The 21,813-nt window shown below is 36.8% G+C and overlaps 1 protein-coding gene across 1 annotated transcript in view; it reads right to left on the bottom strand.

Moving 5' to 3' along the window:
• Positions 1-21,813, bottom strand: part of NUP107 (nucleoporin 107) — a 57,021-nt gene that overhangs the window by 14,218 nt on the left and 20,990 nt on the right. Inside the window, exons 9-20 of the mRNA XM_008003965.3 lie at positions 19,783-19,854; positions 19,002-19,090; positions 15,628-15,706; positions 13,681-13,794; positions 9,653-9,743; positions 9,430-9,506; positions 7,923-7,982; positions 7,140-7,285; positions 6,974-7,022; positions 3,366-3,435; positions 2,550-2,668; positions 1,785-1,823 (exon numbers count right to left, since the gene is read on the bottom strand). Coding sequence (XP_008002156.1) covers positions 1,785-1,823; positions 2,550-2,668; positions 3,366-3,435; positions 6,974-7,022; positions 7,140-7,285; positions 7,923-7,982; positions 9,430-9,506; positions 9,653-9,743; positions 13,681-13,794; positions 15,628-15,706; positions 19,002-19,090; positions 19,783-19,854 — 1,005 coding nt within the window. The remainder of the gene's footprint in view (positions 1-1,784; positions 1,824-2,549; positions 2,669-3,365; positions 3,436-6,973; positions 7,023-7,139; positions 7,286-7,922; positions 7,983-9,429; positions 9,507-9,652; positions 9,744-13,680; positions 13,795-15,627; positions 15,707-19,001; positions 19,091-19,782; positions 19,855-21,813) is intronic.

Raw genomic sequence — 21,813 nt, 5'->3', positions numbered from 1 at the left:
TTTTATAGCTACTTCCTGCCACTACTGGGGTGAGTTCAAGTGCTGTGAGTATCCATTTAAAATGCCGTGTGATGCTAATCATCTCTGAAGAGCAGTTGGTCTCTTCAGTTGCACACTGCAATAAAAAGTAATCTTTCCCAGGTCTCCTGTTTTTTTAGTGCAATACTAAAAACCCTTAATAACACCATGGGAGCCATACAAAGTGCCAGTACTGATACTGGAAGTTCTCCCAAGAAGCAGAGAAAAGTCATGAGATTACAAGAAAAAGGTGAATTGCTTGATATACTGTAGATTGAGGTCTGTAACTGTGGTTGTCCATTTCAAACAGATAATTCATCTTGTAAACAGACAACATAAACTTACAGTATTAACAGGTACAGTATAGTACTATAAATGTAGTTTCTCTTATGATTTTTATTATTTATTCTTTTTTTAACTTAGGAAAAAAAAAAAAAAAAAGACAGGTCCAGGACAGGTGTGGTGGTTCATGCCTGTAATCCCAGCACTTTGGGAGACCGAGGAAGGTGGATCATGAGGTCAGGCGTTCAAGATCAGCCTGGCCAACATAATGAAACCACATCTCTACTAAAAATACAATTAGCCAGGCATGGTGGCGGACACCTTTAATCCCAGATACTCAGGAGGCTGAGGCAGGAGAACCACTTGAACCTGGGAGGTGGAGGCTGCAGTGAGCCAAGATCGTGCCATTGCACTCCAACCCAGTTGACAGTGCGACACTCCATCTCAAAAAAAAAAAAAAAGACAAGTTTTCACTGTTGCCCAGGCTAGTCTCGAACTCCTAGGCTCAAGTGATCCAACCACCTCAGATTCCCACAGTGCTGGGATTACAGGCACAAGCGACCATGCCCAGCCTGATTGGTTTTTTTTTTTGAGATGTTCTCACTCTGTCACCCAGCTGGAGGGCAGTGTTGAGATCATAGCTCACTGCAACCTCCAACTCCTGGGCTCACTCAATCTTCCTGCCTCAGCCTCCCGAGTAGGTGGGTTTACAGATATGAACCACTGTGCCCGACTAATTTTAAAACATTTTTTGTAGTAGAGAGAGGGGTCTCCCTATGTTGTCCAAGCTGATCTCAAACTTCTATACTCAAGCAATCCTCCCGCCTCTGCCTCCCAAAGTGTTGGGATTACAGGTATGAGCCACCTCGCCGAGCCCCTTATGATTTTCTTAGTAATGTTTTCTTTTCTCTAGCTTACATTATTATAAGAATACAGTACAGTTCAGCTTTTGAAACGGGATTGAACTGTGCAGGTCCACTTATGCACAAATTTTTTTCAACTCAACTTAGAAAATACAGTATTATCCGGATGTGAAATCTGCAAATATGGAAGGCAGATTTTTCATATATGCAGGTTCTGCAGGGCCAACTGTGGGACATGAGTATACAGATATTTTGTTATATGTGGGGGTCCTGGACCCAATCCCCCAAGTATACTGAGGGGATGGCTGTATATAATACATGTAATATACAAAATGTGTTAATTGTGTGTTTATGTTATTGATATGATTTCTGGTCAGCAGTAGGGTATCAGTAGTTAAGTTTTTGGGGAGTCAAAAGTTATAGTGAATTTTTTATTGTGCAGGGCGGGTGGGTTGTTTTCCTAATCCCTGCATTGCTCAAAGGTCAACTGTGCTGATAATTAAAAGATCACTTATGGATTCTGATGCTTTCTTACCATTGAGAATTAAAATAGTATCATTCTGAGTTTTGTTTTCATTAAAATAGTAAAAAACAAGCAGGTTGTAGGTTCTCAAAGTTTACCTGTATGTATGTCTTTAAAACTTCAATAGAAACTTCTTCCTTCGTAGGAAAAAAAGACATAATTATAAATACAACTGCTTATATGAAAGAGTAATAGAATTTTTAATACAAATTCCACTATTAAATAATTCAATAATTGTAATGTTTACCACTGAGCAGTAAGTATACACCAAGCTAAGTGCTTACCAAAATTCATCTACTGCCTGATTTAACCTTATCATAACTCTTTTTGGGTAGTTACTATTATTGTTCACATTTTACAGAGGATAAAATAAGACAAGGGAAGTTTTATTTACCCAGTTACACAGATCGAAGCTGCTGAATAAGGGTATAAACTCAGGACTCTTACTCCAAAGCCCAAGCTTTCAACTACTTTATCATTCACTTTCTATATGTACTCTGACCAAAATGTTATCTTCCTTTTTAGAAAAAAAGCAACAAAACAACAACCAACAAAGTTTTAAAATCTCACATAGCACTCACTTTGTTTAGTTAGCTTAGCTGGTTGATTTAAAGTTGGGTACAGACAAGGATAAAGTTATGAATCTATTAAAAACCAGTTAGCCAACAGCATTCTGTGGCCACAGACTAGAACCCTAAAGGGCCACTCCCAGTGAGTTATCATTGAGTAACTATACAAGACTATATAAGACTTTTGATTCCTCATCACCATTTCTAGAAAGCAATAACAAAAAAGTAGTGTTTTCTTGACAATAGGTATATAGCATCAACATTACAGAGAAGAAATCGTTCATTTTTATATACCTTGGTCTGTAGTCCCAGAGTACGGAAAAACAAAATGAGGTGAGTCATAAAGCGAAGGAGGTGTCCAGGTAGATTGTTTCTGCTTTTGGAAAGCCATTTGCTAAACTCATCCATCAAACCTACAAGTCATCAAAGCGAAGATTCAACGATAGGAATAAAATCAAAAGAAAAAAATAAACATTACCAAGAATATTTACTTCACTCCTATAGTGCTTTAAAGTCACTGTCTCATAATTAATAGCCATGATATAACTCTACACCCTCTTAAACAGAGCCTGGGTTCAATCCAAACTTTATTTTATAAAAACCAAATGAAAGGTCACCTCTGACATAAAGTAAATAGTTGCATTCAAATAGGTTAATATTTAGCAAGATTAAAAGATATGGTAAGTCATATGCATTGTTTGGATAAATTTAAAAAATTACTATAAGACAATGAAGAACTCATAAAGAGTAAAATAAAACTGGCTGGGTGCAGTGGGCTCATGCCTGTAATACAATGTCTATAACATATAGCACTTTGGGAGGCCAAGGATGGCAGATCACCTGAGGTCAGGAGTTGGAGACCAGCCTGGCCAACACGGTGAAACCCCGTCTCTACTAAAATACAAAAATTAGCCAGGCATAGCAGTGCACACCTGTAACCCCGGCTACTCAGGAGGCTGAGACTGGAGGATCTTGTGAACCCAAGAGACAGAAGTTGCAGTAAGCTGAGATTGCGCTACTGCACTCCAGTCTGGGTGACAGTGAGACTTTGTCTCAAAAAAAATAAAACAAAACAAAAAAAACACAAAGTAAAATAAAACCATATCTTACCATCAATGTCTCCCAGGATAAGAAACTTTTGAACTATATGATAATGTTCTTGATTCTCTTCCAGAACTCTCTGAAAAAAAAGTTTTTAATTTTCCATAAATCTTCTAGTAGTCATTCTGTAGTATATATTCATTGTTAAACTAAAAATGTTAGAACTTTTGAAGGAACATATAGAAAGAGAAAGCTGGAAATGAAGGGCCTTAGAAAGATCAAAACAAAATAAAACATGGAAAGGATACTGCCTTTGGAATATACTCATAGCTTACAAATCCAGAACTGAAAAGCATCTTTGAAAGTAGAGACCTATGTTATAACAATTTAATCTCTCAGTGGTATTAAACTTTTGTTCTTATATTTTATTCCTGTTTACCTTGGCACTACACATAGTGGACCAGAAAGGAAGAACTCATGTGATCTAAGCAAAATAAACTATTAAGATTTCTTTCAACATGAGCAGCAGTACTTGAAAGCATTCTTTGAGTATTCTCTTCTGTACATGGCACCAAGGGTGAAAAAAGACAAAATAGTGATCAGGTACAGAGTAGAGAAAACCTTTTCTAACTTATTTGCAGCTTGATTTTTTTGAAAAATATAGTTCATTTTTTGTTGTCAAACATATTTCAATTTTTATTTAGTTGGCTGTCTAAATTTTCTTTCAGCATTTATTCATTTTTACATTCAAACCTCTGCTCTACCTGTAATTTATTTTAGTTACATAGCATGAGGTAGGATCTAGCTTTGTTTTCTTTGGATGGAAATCCAATTATGCCAGCACCATTTATTTAAATAAACCACCCCTTTCCCTCTGAAATGAAAGGTCACCTCTGACATCTGTTAAGTTGTCATATATACTTGGATCTAGTTTGGACTTTGTGTTCCACTCATCTATTTATTTTCATGTCAGTTCTATACTGTTTTGTTGTATCTTCATATTAAGTTTTATTATTGAGTAAGGCAAGTACCCTCTATTTTTTTTCCTTTTGAGTGTGGTTTTTTGTTTGTTTGTTTGTTTTTGAGACAGAGTTTCACTCTGTTGCCCAGGCTGGAGTGCAGTGGTGCAATCAAGGCTCATCGCAGCCTCTACCTCCCTGGGTTCAGGTGATCCTCCCACCTCAGCCTCCTGAGAAGCTAGGACTACAGAAGCATGCCACCACACCTGGCTAATTTTTAAAATTCTTTTGTAGAGATGGGTTTTGTCATGTTGTCCAGGCTGGTCTTGAACTCCTGAGCTCAAGTGATCCTCCTGCTTCAGCCTCCAAAACTGCTGGGATTAGAGGTGTGAGTCACCAAACCCAGCCTATTGTTCTTTTTCAAAATGCTCTTGCCATTCTCAACTATTCTTTTACTTGACAATTTTCTGTCCAGAAGTAATATGCCACAGCATTAGGTTTTTATGCTAATTCTGGAATGAGTAACATTTATATTAAATGCTCTCATCCAGGAACATATCTATTATTTATGTCTTATTTTATGTCCTTCAGTAAGATTCTATAGTTTTTTAAATGAAGGGCTTGAAACCCTGGATTAATTTTTTATTCCTAGATCTCTTTAGTTTAAATTGAACTTTTGGGGAGGGGGTACTAAATCCTTTTCTAAATAGTTATAACAAGAAAGACTGACTTTAAAAAAAAAAACTTTGTCTTGTATCTAGCTACTTTAACAAATTCTCTTATTAATTCTAGTAACTTACTGAGCTTTAAGTTTCTAGACTAATATTTTTATCATATGTAAATGTTCTTCCCTTTCTAGTATTTATATCTGTTCCTTAATTTTCTTGTTTTATTTCATTAGCTAGAATCTCCAAAATAATAGACTAGTAATAAACACTTGACAGAAAAAGCATTAGTTTCCTTACTATATCAAGTGCTCCCATATAATAATAAGAAAAATATAAAATCCCAAAGAATAATAGCTAAAAGATATGAACAAAAAATTCGCAAATGGTCAATAAACATAAGGAAACATGCTCGGCCTTATGAACAGACAAGAAAATGTGAGTAGAATAGCAAGATTACTTCCCACCTATTCTGATGGACTGGCAAAACATAAAAAGTGTGACATTTAAGGCTGATGAGAATGTATAATTCAATAAATTACTTGTGGAAGTATGAATTAACTGCCACAACTAGGTAATACATTATTTTTCCATTTCAATTTTCTTTCTTTTTTTTTTTTTTGAGACAGAGTTTCGCTCTTGCTGCCCAGGCTGGAGTGCAATGTTGCGATCTTGGCTTACTGCAACCTCCACTTCCTAGGTTCAAGCGATTCTCCTGCCTCAGGCTCCCAAGTAGCTGGGATTACAGGCATGCAGCATCCATTTCAAAATGTTTCTTTACTTACCTACCTACCTACCTATTTAATTTTTCTTTTTTCTTTGAGACAGGACCTTGCTCTGTTGCTCAGGCTGAAGTGCAGTAGTGCAATGAGAGCTCACCGAAGCCATGACCTCCTGGGCAGTAGTACAATCACAGCTCACTGAAGCCATGATCCTCCCACTTCAGCCTCTGGAGGAACTGGGACTACAAGTGGGTGCACCACCATACCCAGCTAATTTTTGTTTTAGAGACGAAATTTTGCTATGCTGCCCAGGCTGGTCTAAACTCCGGGCTTCAAGTGATCCTCCCATCTTGGCCTCCCAAGTGCTGGGATTACAGACATGAGCCACCATACCTGGCCTTTTTATTTATTTTTATTGTATATATTTTTAAGGTATCAAACGTGATGTCTTCAGAGAATTCATTCAGAAACACTGCATATACGTATATACAATGTATAAAGCATATACTTATTTATACTCCTTAACCTGGTAACCCTGCTTTCAGGAAACTTATCCCAAAGAAATAGAAGGACTAGTAGCTAAGTACACACACATGTAAGTTCATTACAGCACTAGAAATAACCTAAATATTACCCAAAGGGGAATAATTGAAATAAATCATACATTATTCTAAAGAACATTATTTATTAAGAAGAATAAGGTTAAGTGAAAATGAATAAAGTAACTTGGAGATTATCATTAAATGAAAAAAAAATCAAGCTATAGAGTAATATATGTAGTACAATGTGAAAAACACAAAAATCAAAATTCTAAATTGGAATATCTACGTTATTTACACATAGTTGTAAGATCATGGAGAGAAATATAGAAGGATACATATCAGTATGTTTTATCATATCAGGGGAATAACCATAAAGGGGTAGATAGTATTATAAAGGTTTTATTTATACATTCTTAAATTATTTTACTGTTACAAGTACATACAATATTACTACAGTTGTTTAAGTATTTTCAAAAGAATATAATTTTTAGAAAATTAGATTTTAAGATCTAGGAAAATAAAGTCTTAATAATTTTTCAAAATGTGTTTTAAATTTTAAAAAAGGAATATAGCTTATGTGCATATATGTAGATGAAATTAATCCTAAACAAAAAACTAAAAATGATGTATCATTTATGTAATTGAGTTTCTTCCTTTCAAAGAATGATTCTTATTTTAATAGGTGAGAAAAAGGGAGAAAGTTCCACCTTTTTCCTTTCAGCTACAGTGCACAACAGAATAACACTGTTTCCTATTCCAGATGTCTAATATATTCCTATTAACATTTACCTTTTTATCTGTAGCTTGAAGTTCCTCAAAAACCTTTTCTAAGGTCCAGCTTCAAAAGAAACAATGGGAAAAGAATAATATTAATAATATGAAAAAGGGCTGTAAAATGAAACATCAAAGAGCATGCTACAAATCACCATGACTCAAAACAATCCAACAAACTCACTTTGCTTCCAGATATTCTCTAGGGAGTTCTTCAGTTTCATCCAGAGTTGCTACTGATGTCTGGATCTCCTGTTCTACCAGACTGTCCACCATCACCCGGAAGTAGGCCCAAACTGTGTCTTCCCAGGTGTCACAGACAGGAAGCAGCTTTTTCCCCATTACAAAACAGAAACATATAGACATATTCAACAGAAAAGAAAGGAAAATCAATTACATCCAATGATACAGACTATAAAATCACTTTATAATGATATAAAACATGGCGGATTTAAAAAAAAATTATGCCAAATAAGCTTTCCCCTGCCAACTACATCTTGTAAGATGTTTGAACTGTTCAGATTTTTTCATACTGTTAACAACAACATGTTTTCCAGGCTGATATGACATTTCAACTGATTAGTATAGTATGCCTAAAGATAGCTATAATATGTAGGGAGTAGTGGGTTGTGAGAAAAACATGTGTATGTAAGACAACCCAAGGACTCACTGTGCCTTTCTGGCACATTTCTGCATACAGCTATGAGTATTTTAAGTCATCAATAAATGTGTGTTGGAGTTAAATTTACAATTCTTAGTTAAAAACTGAAATCTGATTTCATTCATTAAAACACCATGTATGTTATGGGATACATCAAATTAAGCACAACAAGTCACTATCTGATTCATGATTATCTCTATCATTGCTACACTTAAGTATATATTTGTTATATACAATTGTTAGAATATTTTATATATTTAATTTTATTCCACAGAAAAAATTTAAACATTAAAACAGATTGCATACCTGCTTAAGATTCCCACTTAAAGCTGCATAAATTGCTCTCTCATATCTATTAAAAAGCTCCTAAAACACAATGAACATAAACAAATTTGAAATACTGTTTTTCTTAGTATGTCAATTTTCCTCATAATGTGGAGTCTTGCAGTCTCTTCTAGACTAAACCTATTCACTTGATGGTTTTTAAACTTTAGTGAAAGATCTAGTGGGGTAATAACAAGGAAGAACTTCAATGTGATGAAATAATCAATGCTGAGATCTGGAGAAAAAAAGTAAAACATTTAAATGCCAAATATCGGGTGAAAGCAAATCCAATTCTAGTGGATGCTTTGAATATTTAAAATCAAATTTTATTCCAGAAACAACCTATATACTTATTTTCTCCTAGAATATTTCTCAATACCTGATACTCTCTGATACTGACCTGATACTCTCTGATACTGACCTATGTACAACATCAAAACAAGGCATGCATTAGTTTGCATCTAATTCCTATGTAGAACTAATTCCCCATTTTACTTTTGGTATTTCCAGTTTTCTTATCATCCAAACAAGAGACTTCAGAGACTCTTACTGCATAACTGAGTCCACCTCTGCCTTCTGTTTCTAATCACTGCTCCTAACCAGTGTCTCTTCCTTCCTTTCCATTCCCATCAATACTATCCTGGGTCAGACCCTTATGACTTAGTGTCCAAATAATTCTGACAGGCTCCTAACTACCTTCTCAGCCTTTTGTCCATCTAATTTTAAGTATATTTTTCCATTGCCATGCTGATCTTCTCAAAAACACTTCTGCTATCTGCGCTAAAGCTTCTACCACCCTGACATCCAATTCCACAGGCAAACTTTGGGCCTTTTTCAAGGTAAAGTGCCATATTTATTGTAGTATTTATGTATTTTTTAAACTGTTTGACAGATGTAAAACTGTGCTACCATTTTTATTAACTTTTTATTATTTTACGTATCACTAATGAAGTTTTTGAGTATTTTTCTCTTAACTCCATTTTCCTGTAAGTCCTATGGGGTTTTCGTACAATGCTGCACATTGTGGTGACTTTGAATACCTATGTCATGTTACAACAGAACTGACAGTATTTCCTTTATGAGCATTCTACTCCAACCTGGTAGACCTACCTTACTTTGAGTTTCCCAATCTATGTATCCTACCTAGAATTCCTTCCTCTCGTTTTTCATTCCCAAAAACGCAAATCCTACTAAGTTTTAAAAGTTCAATTCAATTCTTTCCTTAGGGAAGCCAGCTTTAAGCTTTAGTCCAGTACTTTTTCTCTAAATTCATTTGGTACCTCCTTTACATTTCTGCCTTACATCAATGTTTAATTCTTAGTACATAGTGTTTTAATAATTCTGAGAAGTTGTTAAGCCTATTCCTCAATTTAATTGGAAGTTCTTTGAAACCCAGTTTTACACTACTTTCAACGTTTCATAGCCCCTGAATAGGCTTTCAATTAATTAGAGTTAAAAAGAGTATCACTGAATATTTTATTTATCTTACATCTTCTGCCATTCTCCAGCAACTTATTTTCCAAATGCGTCTATATGGATTCCCTTCAACAGGTTCTAATTCTGTTCCTATAAAACAGTAAAAGAAAATTTCTGGTTTAAAATGAAACCTTATTACAATCCTTTCTAAAAAGAGAAGCTATAGTTCACAAAGATTGGCATTTAGAGCGAAATGCCTTTGTCCTCAACTGTCAAAATAAAATCTACTAAAATACCTCCATTAACATTAGGGTCATGGTACAGTTTCCAGCCTTCAAGTGTTGCAGCTCTCCATGCTTGACCACAGCGTTTACAGAGTCGTTGTGCCTTAAGAAACAAGAAAAAGCAGTCAGTACAATAACCAGGGTGCTTTATAGTAAAGTATAACCAATATATGACAAGCTTAGATAACTTATGGAACAAATGTTACAAGGGATGGATGTAGGCAGTTAATAATGGTATTCTGGCCGGGTGCGGTGGCTCACGCCTGTAATCCCAACACTTTGGGAGGCCAAGGCAAGTGCATCACCTGAGGTTAGGAGTTCCAGGTCAGCCTGGCCAACATGGTGAAACCCCGTCTCTACTGAAAATAGAAAAACTAGCCCGGCGTAGTGGCGGGCACCTGTAATCCCAGCTACTTGGGAGGCTGAGGCAGGAGCATCACTTGAACCCAGGAGGCAGAGGTTGCAGTGAGCCAAGATTGCGCCACTGCACTCCAGCCTGGGTGACAGAGTGAGACCCTGTCTCAAAAAAAAAAAAAAATTAAATAAATAAATAATAAATAATGGTATTCTATTTTTAAAACATATGTATGTCTTTCTGTGGCTTCTGCCTTTGTTTTTCTTTCTTTTAAAAATTTTTTGCAGAGACAGAGTCTCATTATATTGCCCAGGCTGGTCTCGAACTTCTGGACTGAAGGGATCCCCCCCACCTCAACCTCCCAACGTGTTGGGATTACAGGTGTGAGCCACCATACCTGGCCCTGTTTTTATTTCTAAAAAATCCCTTTTCTATTTGACTTTAGGCTTAACAATAGGTTCCCACGGCACCCACTGGCATTTAATTCTGCTAGAAACAAATGGGGTTAAAGAGGTTGATGACCTCTGATTTATGAAAAACTACTACAAAAACAGTCTCTAATGACAAGGATGTTACTGCTCATTTACTCCACTGATGATATTGCATGTTCAACTTGACCAAAAAGTCAGTAAGTAAATGTGTTTATATACCAGTAAGGTAAATACATGTTTGTTGTTCCATCATCCCTTTAGGGAATCACCTTTTCCCCATTCTTAGCTCCTATGTTTTGGATAGGCCTGATCCCATTCCAGAACTCTAAGGTTAGGGATGTTAGCTATAGCAAGATTCACCATCAGGACTCTTGCTGGAGATACTGGGAAAGAAAATATACTCCTTTTACTGAGATTGCTAGCTGGCAGGAAGATGTAAGCTTGGAGCTTCTCGTATCCATCTCTGATACAACGTGGGGAGTAGCTTCCTGGGAATGAAGGCACAGAGTAGGGTAGAGCTATGGGTCTTGGAAACAGACAGTATCCTAGTGATATCTTTGGAGTCCCTGGATCCTGCTGAAAGCCAGCTATACCTTCTATACTTACCACTTCCATGAGCCAATGAATTCTCCTCTTATAAGCATAAAGAAACTTAGGTTGGCTTTCTATCACTTGAACCCAGAAAGCCTGATTAACACAACCAGTTAAAGAATATCATACCCCTAACATCATTCTAAACTTGCAGCCTTTAAAATCTAAGAGAGCTATGTAGGAATTAACATGGAAAAATGTTTTGATAGGGTATCTTAAAAAGGCAGGATAAAAACTCAATATATAATATTGAAAACATTATGCTAAGTGAAATAAGATAGTCACAAAAGCACATTGTATGATTCCACCTATACATCATAGAGATAGTAAGTAGATTAGAGGTTACAGGGGCTGAGGGAAGAAGAGAATCAGGTGTTACTGCATATAATGGTTACAGTTTGTATTTGGGTTGACGAAAAAGTTTTAGAAACAGACAGTGGTGATGGTTTCCCAATACTGTTAATGTAATGAATGCCACTGAACTGCACACTTAAATGATTAAAATGGCAAATTTTGTTATATAATTCATTATACAATGATACACTTAAATGATTAAAATGGCAAATTTTGTTATATAATTCAATATATATTATACAATTCACAAAATGAATGGTGTCACTTGAAATGGGTGAATTATATGGTATGTAAATTTTATCTCAAATTACTATTAAAAAAGAGGGAAAAAACTTGAATGTATACTATGACTGCAACTATCTTAAAAAGGAAGACAAAAGAAAAAGCTCTATCATTAAAAACAAAAAGCTCACGATCTGTGGTTTTTATAAAGCTAGTGAGACCTTGAGAATTTCTGTTTTTTGAGCCTTCAATAATATGACTGTATTTTTGTTTTTTAAAATAAATCCCATGGCCGGGTGCGGTGTCTCACGCCTGTAATCCTAGCACTTTGGGAGGCTGAGGTAGGCGGATTGCCTGAGCTCAGGAGTTCGAGACCAGCCGGGGCAACACGGTGAAAACCCGTCTTTACTAAAATGCAAAAAATTAGCCGGGTGTGGAGGCGTGTGCCTGTAGTTCAAGTTACTTGGGAGGCTGAGGCAGGAGAATTGCTTGAACCCGGGAGGCAGAGGTTGCAGTGAGCCGAGATCGCGCCACTGCACTCCAGCCTGGGCAGCAGAGCAAGACTCCGTCTCTACAAAAAAAAAAAAATAAAAAATAAATAAATAAAATAAATCCCTCGTTTACTATAGCAATTTCTAGTATCTTGCACACTGTCTAGCAGAGTGGCTGGGATTTATATATTTTCTGAATAAACAAATACATGGTATCAACTTTTTAAATTTAAAATATTTTAATAATAGAGACAGGGTCTTGCTATGGTGCCCAGGCTGGTCTCAAACTCCTGGCATCAAGTGATCCTCCTGCCTTGGTCTCCCAAAAATGCTGAAATTACAGGCATGAGTCACCGAGCCTGGCCAACTTCTTTTCTTAATAAAAACAGTAAGAATGATGCTTAATAAACCAAGATTTATTACTGTAAGAAATTATTACTATAAGAAATTACATAAGAAATTAATATACGCTTATGGTTGATAACATAGAAGAGAACAAACAACACTGAACTAACATAGAATCTATCTAAAGACCATTGCAAAAAGTACTGTAAACCAAGTACAACATAATACTGAAGCCTGAAACTCCTACACATCACACTATCTCACCTAAAGAGCCATCTGGTAAACTGTCCAATTAGATATTTATCATTCTACATATAAGATATTAACTATCATACACATTTTTAAAAGGTAAGGTTAAAAGGAAGAAGTTTGAGAGCCACTGTAGCCTTCAAGTGCCTAAATAGTATCACCAAGAATTAGGGTTAGGTTTATTCTAAACTCTGAAAAATCAGCATTAGAAATAATGAAGATTGTGTCAGGTGCAGTGGCTCATGCCTGCAATCCCAGCACTCTGGGAGGCCAACGCAGGAAGATCACTTGAGCCCAGGTGTTCATGATCAGCCTGGACCAACATAGTGAGACTCCATCTCTACAAAAAATAAAAAAGTTAGTTGGGCATAGTGACATGTACCTGTAGTCCCAGTTACTGAGGAGGTTGAGGCAGGGCTTAAGCCTGGGAGGTAAGGACTGCAGTGGGCCGTGATTATGTCACTGCATTCCAGTCTAGGTGACAGTGAGATCCCATCTCAAAAAAAAAAAAAAAGAAAGAAAGAAAAAAAAAGAAAAAAAATTAATGGAGATTGGGCCAGGTGCAGTGTCTCATGCCTATAATCCCAACACTTTTTAAAGTCAAGGCAGGAGGATCACTTAAGGCCTGAAGTTCGAGATGAGGCTGGGCAACATGGCAATACACGGTCTCAAACAAAACAAAAACAAAAACAAAAATCCCAAACGGAACAAAAAAATACATAATGGGGATATACTTAAGAGTATGCAGTGCAATATGGGGAAGAAAAGTATGACTTGTTATAAATAATTTTCTATTAATTAGAGTTGTACAAACTAGATTACATTGTTTTCACAAGTTACGTGTGCCTTATCACCGGAAATGTTCGAACAGGAAGTTAGATCTAGAAATACCACAAATGGAATTACTACATTAAGAAGGTATACTAGGCAGCCACAAAAATCTCTTCCAACTCAGAGTCTATGACTTTTTGAAATTAGACAAGAAGGGTATACATGACTGACCTCTTCTGTCATTCCAGCACGGATTAGAGTGAAGAGATATTTGAGTAATCTAACTTCATCTTCTCTATCCAGATCATCAAGTGGCATTTTCTGTCTTATGGGAGCATCAGGATCCTGTAAGAAAAAAAAGTCATCATCAACCATAAATCCTTTATACTTACATACATTTTACACATCATCAAGAGATGATAAACCTATCCTGAGTTTATATACAAATAAATTCATTTTTCCTTTTTTCTTTTCTGAGACGGAGTCTTGTTCTGTCACCCAGGCTGGAGTGCAGTGGCATGATCTCAGCACACCACAACTTCCACCACTTAGGTTCAAGCAATTCTCCTGCCTCAGCCTCCTGAGTAGCTGGGATTATAGGTGCACGCCACCATGCCTAGCTAATTTTTGTATTTTTTATATAGACGGGGTTTCACCATGTTGGCCAGGTTGGTCTCAAACTCCTGACCTCATGATCTGCCCACCTCGACCACCCAAAGTGCTGGGATTATAGGTCTGAACCACTGCGTCTGGCTGAAACAAATTCAGTTTCAATTTAGTTAAGTAACAAAGGGAATGAAATTGTCACAAGATTACAAGTGTTCCAAATAGCCACACAGTTGTCTGCTTCCCCACTTAAAGCATACTCAGTTGGCCCACAAAGGGCATGCCTCAGTCAGGCAAGGCAGAAATACTACTAGCCTATCCCAGCCCAGGTTACACTAGAAGATGACTTGAGTTTCACTCTGTCATAGCAGCTACATGGTCAAGTCTAAACAGAATTAGACCTAGATGGAACATGAACACAAAGCAAAAACCTTCTGTTCTGTGACTACGAAGTGTTTACCTGGTACTTTTTGAGAACGTGTGGGAAGAGGGCCCATTAAGACCTATTTTGGTATTAATGCCATATAAAACACACCAATGCCTAATAAAAAAAATTTAAACAGATTTCTAATAAGTGCAAATCCCCCAAAACAGTTATTTCTACCTACCTTTTTTTCATGTGCCTCTAAGCATTTAGGATAATATGTTGTTCTCACTTTAGCAGCAAAGAGCACATGTGATCTACATGATGGATTTTCAATTGAAAACAATTTCAATGTGACTCAAGAAAGGAAGTAATTCTTACTCCACATGTTACTTAGTGTATGGTAATATGAATATCAATTCAGAAAATGGAATACATAATAGATCAGTTGGCTACTTTCAAAAATATTCTGCAAACATATAATTCAATTTTGGAACATGGTCTCTTTCTGACAAAAGGAAATCACCACTTTCCAGCTGGTAAGACTAACTGATTTTCAGTTGTTGCCTGCTACAATGTAATTTAGCTACAATCAATTTTAAGCTGTTAAGAGTAGTTTCCAAACAATTTTCTTTTTCTTTTTCCCAATTTTCATCAAAACCATTTTGTTACTAAACAGAATTCTAGAAGTTTTTTTCAATTGTTACTTATTTCTCTCACTTTTCACTATAAACATTTCACATGCCCTACCTGTCATAAAGCTTCATTCCTTTGTTTCTAGAATAATTCAGCTTCAGTTCTTTTCAAATCCACTGTTATTCCTACTACTCATATCCTAGAATAACCATTCTAACCTCAAACTAATAAGGCTTTAGTTTTTTTTTTCACTTGCTTTCAACATAAAAGAGTTTTCATAGGTCAGTCACTACCTTACATAGGCAGACTCAGATCTTAAGACCAAAATTAATTTGTTTTTAATGCTGGCAAGTTAAGTACACTTTCCACAACTTATTATTTACAATTCAAAGGTCACGGATATGTTTCAATATATTCCATCAGATTCCAATGCAACTTAGTTGTTTTACAGTAAAATGTTAGTGTGTGCAAACCTTTAGAAAACCAAAACAAAGATCCACGAGAAAAAATTCTCGGTCTGAAAAAAAAATCAGTTAACTTTGAAGGCAACTTTCATTTCAAAGAATATTTACCAATTCAGTGACAAGCGGACGAACACTTCCAACGTAAGAAGTCAGCTGCCGTTGTTTTAAGGTATGCAGAGTATTTTCCCTGAAAGAAATAATAAGTACCAATTTTTTTTAAAGGGGTAATTTTAATAGGTCTATTTTTAAAAAACCAAATTAAGTCAAAGGAAGAAAGACTACAATCCCAGAAAAAACATGCAAAAATCCTTAATACAGAAGTACATTTCAGCTCAGATGACTAATGACGTTGAGGGCTTTTTCATGTCCTTATTGGCCATTCATCTATCTGGTTTTGTGAGGTATCGGTTCAAATTTTTGCCCTTTTTACTAGGATTATCTTTTTACTATTGAGTTATAGTTCTTTATGAACTACACATCCCAGTCTATGGCTTGCTCCTATTTATTTTCTTAATGGTGTTTTTTTTTTTTTTTTGAGATAGGGTCTTGCTCTGTCGCCGAGGCTAAAGTGCAGTGGCACAATCACGGCTCACTGCAGCCTCAACCTCTCAGGATCGAGTGATCCTCCCATTTCAGTCTCCTGAGTAGCTGGGACTACAGACAGGCACCCACTATGCCCAGCTAACATTTTAATCTTTTTGTAGAGATGGGGTCTCACTATGTTCCCCTGGCTGGTCTTGAACTCCTGGCCTCAAGTAATCCTTCTGCCTCGGCCTCCCAAAGTGCTAGGATTACAGGTGTGAGCTACCATGCCTGGCCAATGGTGTTTTTTTAATGATACATTTTTAATTTTGATAAAGTCAAACCAATTTTTTTTCCCTGATTATTGCTTTCTATGAGCTAAGAAACATCTATTCTCAAGTTACTAGGATATCTTCCTATGTTTTTCTTTAAAAGCCTTATGGTTTTTAGCTTCTACATTTAGGACTACGACACATCTTGAATTAATTGTTGGGTATGGAGTAAGGGAGCCATCAAGGTTAATCCTCTTTCTCATAGATAATATTTTTCTGCAGTTTGTAAAAAAGGCATTCCATTTCCTGCTGGATTGCTTTGATGTCTTTGTTGAAAACCAAATGACCCTATCAGTGTGAATCTGTTTTGGGGTTCTCTGTTCTGTTCCACTGATCAGCAAAAAAAAAAGGAGATTAACTCATTAAAAATTATAAAAACCCAACAGGGCATTTTAAATAAAAAAACAAAAACCAACAAAAAAAACCCAAAAAACTTATTTTCTGAAAATGAAAACTTCCTTTCAGAAATAAATCACATCCACTTAAGATTTAATTTTTAACAAATGCTTAGCAGCAGTAATTTCCTAGTTAAGCAGAGAAAATATATAATTGACTTACAGACTTTGCACACACATTACTGAATTCAAAGGCAATCTGACCTCTTTTTTTTTTTGAGATGGAGTTTTGCTCTTTTTACCCAGGCTGGAGTGCAATGGCGTGATCTTGGCTCACTGCAACCTCCACCCACCGGGTTCAAACGATTCTCCTACCTCAGCCTCCTGAGTAGCTGGGCTTACAGGTGCCTGCCACCATGCCTAGCTGATTTTTGTATTTTTAGTAGAGATGTGGTTTAACATGTTGGCCAGACTGCTCTTGAACTCCTGATCTCAGGTGATCCACCTGCCTCGGCCTCCCAAAGTGCTAGGATTACAGGGATGAGCCATCGTGCCCAGCCGCAATCTGACCTTTTAAAAATCTTTTGCAAGTCTTACAATAAACTGTACCTTTAACTTAGGGGAGATTTCTGGCTTCAAGGGTCTATAATAATTTAGAAGTACTGAAGAGTGTAAGCAAAAGCAAGACAAAACAAAACAAACCCACACAAGTAGCTAAAAACAGGACAGAAGTGATCTTCTTGACAGAAGATCATCTGATATGTTCAATAATCTTACTAAGAAAAAAGCAGGCAGGTGATTGTTTGAAAACATAAATTGGACCATGTCATTCTTCTATTCTCGAGGTTTCCCATCACATTTAGAATAAAGTCCAGAATAGTCACATTGGCCTGCCTGTAAAAGCCCTATATCTGGCTTCCTCCAATTTTGTTTTCTACCATTCTTTTCCTTGCTGTGTTCCCACCGGCTTCTTTTTGCCAACACTTTATGTTCTCTGGGTCATTACAATTTGTTTTCCTGCTCAGAATAGTTATCCCCCAGATTTTTGCATGGCTTGCCACCTTCATTTCTTAAAAGTTTCTTACTAACTTAGAAAAGCCTTCTCTGGCCACCTCTTCAATTTAAAGTAGGACTCCCTGTCCTATCTATCCCTTAACTCTAATTCTTTTTTTTTTTTTTTGGCTGGAGTGCAGTGGTGCGATCTCGGCTAACTGCAAGCTCCGCCTCCCAGGTTCATGCCATTCTCCTGCCTCAGCCTCCCAAGTAGCTGGGACTACAGGCGCCTGCCACCACGCCCCGGCTAATTTTTTGTATTTTTAGTAATGCGGGGTTTCACCGCATTAGCCAGGATGGTCCTGATCTCCTGACCTCGTGATCCACCTGCCTCAGCCTCCCAAAGTGCTGGGATTACAGGCGTGAGCCACAGCACCCGGCCTCTAATTCATTTTCTTCCCCAAAGCTCAGAATACCCAACAGAATATACATTCGTCTTTTGGTATCCATAGGGGATTGGTTCTGAGACCCTACTTGGATACCAAAATCCAAGGATGCTCAGATCCTTTATATAAAATGTTGTATTATTTGTATATAACCTACGCAATGTCCTCCCATATACTTTATATCATCTCGATTACTTAGAATACCTAATACAATGTAAATGTTATGCAAATAAATGTTATACTATATTTCAAAATTTGTATTACTTTTTTATCTTATTTTTATTGTTTTATTCCAATTGCTTCTTTTCTTTTCTTTTTTTTTTTTTTTTTTTTTTTAAGACGGAGTCTCACTCTGTTGCCCAGGCTGGAGTGCAGTGGTGCAATCTCAGCTCACTGCAACCTCTGCCTCCTGGATTCAAGTGACTCTCCTCCCTCGGCCTCCCAAGTGGCTGGGATTACAGGTGTGTGTCACCAGACCCGGCTCATTTTTGTATTTTTAGCAGAGACAGGGTTTTACCATGTTGGTCAGGCTGGTCTCGAACTCCTGACCTCGTAATCCACCCACCTCGGCTCTCAAAGTGCTGGGATTATAGGCGTGAGCTTGTTTTATTCCAATTATTTCTGATCTGCGGTTTGTTCAATCCATGGATGTGAAACCCACAAATACAGAGAGCCAACTGTAGATTTGCAAATTAGCTATCTAACTCCCTTAAACAATTATAAATTCCATAAAGGTGAAGACTTTATTTGTTTTGCTCACACTGAACAAAGTAAAAACTGAATAATACTTATTGAAAGATGAATGAACAATATCAACATTGAGTGACCTCAAGAATAAAAGATTGGTAACTTACCAATATACTGATTTTGCATAAAACTCAATATTATCAGAAAATTCTCCAATTTCATCTTTAGCAATACTCTCTAACCAATCTACCACCAGCTAAGAAAGAAAGAAAAAAATAGTGTTAACTACCAAATCTATTTGTGTTTTATTTGTAGTGGCACTACTACCCTTAATTCAAACAGTTTCAGATTTTATTTTATTTTTTGAGACAGAGTCTTGCTCTGTTGCCCAGGCTGGAGTGCAGTGGCATGATATAGGCTCACTGCAAGCTCCGCCTTCTGGGTTCACGCCATTCTCCTGCCTCAGCCTCCTGAGTAGCTGGGACTACAGGCACCCGCCACCCCACCCGACTAATTTTTTTGTATTTTTAGTAGAGACGGGGTTTCACTATGTTAGCCAGGATGGTCTCCATCTCCTGACCTCGTGATCCGCCCACCTCGGCCTCCCAAAGTGCTGGGATTACAGGCGTGAAGTTTCTGATTTTAAAAATACCAAGTAACAATTTTTCCAAACACTATTTTTACTTTTTTAAGATAAATAAATATTATAGCAAAAGAATAAAATTTTCTACAGGAATAATCGTTTTTAACAGGCTATTCCTGAAAATACAAGGGTTATTACTTAAAAATCAAAGAATAAGGTTTCTAATTCCTTTTAATTGCAAATAAAAAGATCAAGTAGAAAAAAAATTCAGAAAAGTTTTAAGTTAAAAAAAAACTTCAGTACTTTGTATGTCATTAACCTTTTCTCCAAGTTTCATAAAAAAAATTTTAAAATTCTAGTCATACCTGACTTTGTCGAACAAGTGAATCCCTCTGAAATAACGCTTCCACAACTGTTTTTTCACTGGCATTAAGAGGCTATTATGAAAAATATTTAAAGGATAAACAGAACAAAAAGAAGATGCTGTAAGAAATATTATTTTAACAGAAAGATAAAAAGCCAGTAAGAAACAAGTACAGTTAATCATCTATACATAAACATTTTACCACATAGTAAATCTGTATATTCATCACTGAAAAGTATCTATTGTATAAATTCCAAACTGCTACATCAATTGTAGCTGCTCTTACCTGGTATTTTGATTCTTTACACTTGAAATTTAAAATTCCATTTTCCCAGAGATGGTGTTTTGGGGAAAAATAAACACAAAATAAAACAAACAAAAAACTTTAATAGGCCAGGCGTGGTGGTTCACACCTGTAATCCCAGCACTTTGGGAGGCTGAGGTGGGCGGATCACTTGAGGTCAGGAGTTCGAGACCAGTTTGGCCAAAATGGTGAATCCCCATCTCTTAAATACAAAAATTAGCTGGGCATGGTGATGCAAGCCTGTAATCCCAGCTACTCGGAGGCTAAGGCATGAGAATCACCTGAACCTAGGAGGCGGAGGTTGCAGTGAGCTGAGATCACGCCATTGCACTCCAGCCTGGGTGACAGAGCAAGACTCCATCTCAAAAAAAAAAACAAAAAACAAAAAAAAAACTGTAATAAAGGGCTGAATACAGCCATGTCACATGCTAGAAACTAAACATTTAAAAACTTTAACATTCTTTATAGTCTATACAGAAGTTGATAAGTAATAAAAGCTAAGAGCAATTCAAGGCTCTTACAACCAACTTTAGAAGACAATTTAATGCAAATATTAGCAAGTAGTACGAAGCAGTATATTAAAAGGATAATATATTGTGAGCAGTTCAAGAATGGGTTAAATTAATTAATCCATTTTATCCATGGGTTAAAGGAGAAAAGCTACATGGACTTCTTAACAGGTACCAGAATATTTCATAAAAATATCCTCGTAAATTTTACCTTGTCATTTTGATGTGAAAAAATATATATATCTTCATAAGTTAGAAGTAGACTAACTGAAACCTCTAGTAAACATATAGTCATCCCTTGGTATCCATGGGAGATTGGTTCCAGGACCCCTCGTGGATACCAAAATCTGTGGATGTTCAAGTCCCTTATATAAAATGTTGTAGTATATTTTATTTAATTATTTATTTTTTGAGACAGAGTCTTACTCTGTCACCCAGGCTGGAGTGCAATGGGCCTGATCTCAACTCATTGCAACCTCTGCCTCCTGGGCTCACGTGATTCTCATATCTCAGCCTCCCAAGAAGATGGGATTACAGGTGCCTGCCACCACATCTGGGTAATTTTTGTATTTTTAGTAGAGATGGGTTTTACCATGTTAGCCAGGCTGATCTCAAACTACTGGCCTCAAGCAATCTACCTGCCTCGGCCTCCAAAAGTGCTGGGATTGCAGGCATGAGCCACCTCATCCAGCCAAAATGCTGTAGTATATTTTAAATCATCTCTATTGGACCTGGCTGTGATAAAGAAATAATGAACAAAAACAACAACAAAATCATCTCTAGATTATGTATATCTAATATCTAATATAATGTAAATGCTACATATGTAAATAGTTGTTGTATCACTTATGGAATAAAGATTAAAAACATCTGCACATATTCAGTACAAACCCAATGATCTTTTTTTTGAGACAGGGTCACGCTCTGTCACCCAGGCTGGAGTGCAGTAGCACAATTACAGCTCACTACATTTTTGACCTCCTAGGCACAAGCGATCCTCCCATATCAGCCTCATATGTAGCTGGGACTAGGTGTGCACCACCATGCCCAGCTAAGTTCGTCACTTTTTGCAGAGACAGGGTCTTGCTATCTTGCCCAGGCTCCTCTTGAACTCTAGGCTACAGTGAGCCTTCTACATTGGCCTCCCAAAGTGTTGGGATTACTGGCATGAGCCTCCATACCTGGACTTTTTTTTTTTTTTTTTTGACAGTTGGAGAGC

This window comes from Chlorocebus sabaeus, chromosome 11 (genome assembly GCF_047675955.1).
Source record: "Chlorocebus sabaeus isolate Y175 chromosome 11, mChlSab1.0.hap1, whole genome shotgun sequence".
Classification (NCBI taxonomy): domain Eukaryota; kingdom Metazoa; phylum Chordata; class Mammalia; order Primates; family Cercopithecidae; genus Chlorocebus; species Chlorocebus sabaeus.
The sequence above is the reverse complement of the archived record's forward strand: the minus strand, read 5'-3'. Positions and strand labels throughout refer to the sequence as shown.